The sequence below is a fragment of the Mya arenaria genome, chromosome 10 (genome assembly GCF_026914265.1).
Source record: "Mya arenaria isolate MELC-2E11 chromosome 10, ASM2691426v1".
Lineage (NCBI taxonomy): Eukaryota > Metazoa > Mollusca > Bivalvia > Myida > Myidae > Mya > Mya arenaria.
Window position 1 is genome coordinate 14,048,385 of NC_069131.1, and position 3,964 is coordinate 14,052,348.

At 41.2% G+C, this 3,964-nt stretch overlaps 1 protein-coding gene across 1 annotated transcript; it reads right to left on the bottom strand.

Moving 5' to 3' along the window:
- Positions 1-1,181: 1,181 nt before the first annotated feature.
- On the bottom strand, positions 1,182-2,409 carry LOC128204347 (loricrin-like). The gene is made up of 4 exons (XM_052905762.1): positions 2,391-2,409; positions 2,090-2,271; positions 1,592-1,901; positions 1,182-1,308 (listed from the first exon to the last, which is right to left on the bottom strand). The coding sequence occupies exons 1-4, from the start codon at positions 2,407-2,409 to the stop codon at positions 1,262-1,264; spliced, it is 558 nt and encodes a 185-aa protein (XP_052761722.1). The 3' UTR covers positions 1,182-1,261.
- Between the last annotated feature and the right edge of the window lie 1,555 nt (positions 2,410-3,964).

Here is a 3,964-nt window from a genome sequence, read left to right on the forward strand (position 1 = left end):
ACAATGTCATACACCACAATGCACCATTTAAGACTGAGCCAACACAAATTGTTCATGTTTATGAACAGTCTCCAGTCTGAGTTTAGAATAAAATTAAATCTTGATTTGTTTGTAACTATAACATTCCTTTTTAAAGAGAGTTGATGGCGAAAAATTCTGTAGATAAAATTGTAAACACGTGTCATTACTTTATTATTTGCACAGATTGTTGTTTAAAAGAATGCAATGGAAACAATGTTTATCACATTTTAATCATGACATTTTCTGAGTCTTATTTAAAGTCAGGCTTGTCACTGTCCGTACAGATAGAGTCAGGAGAGGGAAAACAGGCCCAAAGTGACGCACCAAGTACAGGAGGGAGGGAACGCACGCCTCAAGTGACGCACCAAGTACTCGAGGGAGGCGACGCACGCCCCACGTGACGCACCAATTACTTGAGGGAGGGAACGCACGCCTCAAGTGACGCACCAAGTACTTGAGGGAGGGAATGCACGCCTCAAGTGACGCACCAAGTACTCGAGGGAGGCGACGCACGCCCCACGTGACGCACCGATTGCTTGAGGTAGGGAATGCACGCCTCAAGTGACGCACCAAGTACTTGAGGGAGTGAATGCACGCTTCTAGTGAGGCACCAAGTCCTAAAGGGAGGGAACGCACGCCTCAAGTGACGCACCAAGTACTTGAGGGAGGGAACGCACGCCTCAAGTGACGCATCAAGTACTTGAGGGATGGAACGCACGCTTCAAGTGACGCACCAAGTACTTGAGGGAGGGAACGCACGCCTCAAGTGACGCATCAAGTACTTGAGGGATGGAACGCACGCTTCAAGTGACGCACCAAGTACTTAAGAGAGGGAACGCACGCCTCAAGTGACGCACCAAGTACTTGAGGGAATGGATCCACGCCCCATGTGACGCACCAAGAACTGGAGGGAGGGGACGTATGCCCATAAAGACACGTGAAGTACAGGAGGGAGGGGACGTATGTCCATAGTGACGTACCAAGTAAAGGAGGGATAGAAAGTACGCCACAAATGACGCCCCAAGTTCAGGAGGAAGAGAATGCGCGCCCCAAGTGACGCCCCTAAGTAGCATAGCCTCTAATGTCAAATCCTGTATCTGCTTCCCTTATAGCCGCGTAAACAAAACACGTGCTTCATCTCCGGGTTTTATTTGGAGATTGCATGTATACATTATAATACAAGATAAAGGTCAAAGTCAATGTGAAATCGGTTGATCTGGTGGGTATCGGGCAGTGGGTACTAGTATCTGACCTTACAGCCAAACATGCATCCGCCGCTTGACCCTCCTGTAACAAAAGTGTTTAACTATAATATATACTTTATAGACACCACGTAATTCAAGTTCTTTATCATTAAAATTATATAAACATAATACAAAAATGTAGTATTTCATCCCAAGTATAAATTACAGACATACTCGTAGCAACAGTGTTAAAATTATGTTATGTAGGTATATTACACATATCTGAAATCCAGTTAAAAATATAAAGACTCTTGAAAGTCATATACAATATGTACATTCATTTGGATTCAAAACGTTTCCGTTTTGTTAAACATGCAATTCCTCACCCGATCTTCGGCCCCCACAGGAGCCTCCTGCGCATCCGCCGCCAGATCCGCCACCAGGAGCGAACGGTCCGCCGGAGCCGCTCCCCCCACAGGATCCACCAGCACAGCCGCCACCAGGACTGCCGCCGGAAGTCCCAGACGACCAAGAAGATTGTCTTGACCAGGAAGATCGACTTCCGGAAGAGCCGCCGCCGATACCTCCAATTCCACCAGATGGCAAATACGAGCCGCCCATATTGCCGCCGCCTGGAATCCCACCGGAACCGGAAGACCAGGTCCTTGACCATGATGAACCGGATGGCTGGCTTACCTGTGGTAATAACCGACAGTTGTTAAGTCGGTTTATGCGCCTAAAAAGACTGAACACTTTTAAATGTTTACTTTTTAAATTCTGTACCAACTTTTTTCCCCTCAAAATACAAGTGATTACAATCTATTAATTTTAGCGAGCATGAAAGGATCATATTCAGTTTCTATAACATGTAAAAAAAACCTCACCTGTACTGGTGTCCCAGATGACCACCCGCTAGACCAGGACGTTCCGGTGCCCGACCCCCCGGGAACATAGGGGGGACCTGTTCCTCCACAAGAACCCCCGGCGCAGCCTCCGCCGCTCGACCCCCCGGTACCGCATCCACCGGCACCACAACCGCCACCACCGCAGCCGCCACCACCACAACCTTGGCAAGAACATTAATATTTATTTAATTATACTACTTATTTTAAGTAGTTTTATAGTTTTATTAGAGCTTCCCAGGCAAGATGCTACCGACATTTGTGCATCTTTTAGGTTTTATACCGGCGGCTTGTCGTCGCATTCTACCATTAGCAATGGGCTATTGTTGTAGATGATTGTTTTAACTGCTACATGTATATAGTTAACAGTGGGGACATTAAAAACCATGGCACCCCAGTTTTATCCAGCCCTAGATTATTTTAATTGATTATTTTGCGCCAGGTAAGTTCAGTCTGTATTTATGCTTTAGAAAAAGTATTAAAGCCTCAGTGCCGCTTAAGATTAAAATAATTAGAGAGAAAAAATATAAAATAGAGCATTTAACTATGATAGAGTCTCATATCATATATGATAAATTCCTGAGGTCCACAAGATGCTTTATTAAAAAGAAATGAAAGGAAAAACAAACGAAATTCCTGGTCCACTGACTTACTATATGCTAATGAGGCAGATAAGTGGGCGGAGCATAGCATTTATGCTGTTTAGATAAGATCTCGCTCATGTTTTTGTAAAATGCACTTTTTATGTTTGCCGAAATAAAGTGGGGCAAATCACAAGGAGTGTTAAAAGATATTAAAAGCTTGAACCTTTCAGGAAATGTTCATATTTGCTCAAATATCGTCTACAAGACCACAATTATAATGCTTTGTTGTTGGTTATTGGTTGATTTACATTATCAAGGGATGTTATTTAAGGAATGAATTGCGGGCTTGATGTCATTATCGGGGTATGAACGCAATTGGGCTGGTCAAAGTGTGTGGAGTCCGAAGGACTCCACGAGTACTTTGACCAGCCCAATTGCGTTCATATCCCCGATAATGACATCAAGCCCGCAATTCATTACTAATGTATGGTCAAAATGGCAAAATATAAAATAGATCTATTGAAGCCCTTATGGGATTGTGGTTCAGGTGAAGAATATTCTGTTGGTCTTTTTCTTGACTTTACCGGCGAGGGTTGGCACCCCACTAAAACAAAAACATTTTTTTATACTATTACTGTATTTTTTTCTGCATTTTCGATATCATAGAGTAAAATAAATATAAAATAAGTGTTTTCGGACGAATTACTGGGAAAACTATTTAAACCAAAAACTTCTTAGTTACAAAATGCAAATCATTAGTATACGAAGCAACATAGAATTTCGATTTACAAACAAAAAGATAAATTTACATCACTAAAACATAATGGAACTTTAAGTGAAGCACTGCAACATAGGCATTTAAAAACACGCCTTAGAACATAGCGGTTTGCCAAACTAAAGTTTAATTATTATTTTAAGAATCATCTATAACTGTACACAGGGCTTTTTTTCGTGTATCATATTTCTCGAAAAATATATCTTTGGTCTTTTTTGAAATAATTTCTACCAACGTTTCATACATTGTTATGTAAAGCAACTTACACTTTGCTTCTGAACAAACGGTTATCATGTGAGCCATCCATCATTATTAGAATGCGAAGATGTGTAAGTGGATTTTAGATATTTACATCAAAATGTTTATTTTAGTGATCAACCATTATAATATTAGAAATATTCAAACTTCATAATTTGTAAAAGTAAAATGAAACCAGTAACTATTTTTTTGGAATTATGATTGATGGATTACCTTAAAATATTAAATATTTGAATCTAA

Excerpts from the sequence above, each read along its gene's own strand:
- LOC128204347 (XM_052905762.1), bottom strand. Across the intron at positions 1,902-2,089 it reads CATCTGGGACACCAGTACAG|GTAAGCCAGCCATCCGGTTC; the intron begins GTGAGGTTTTTT and ends TTATTACCACAG. Across the intron at positions 1,309-1,591 it reads CTGTGGGGGCCGAAGATCGG|GAGGGTCAAGCGGCGGATGC; the intron begins GTGAGGAATTGC and ends CTTTTGTTACAG.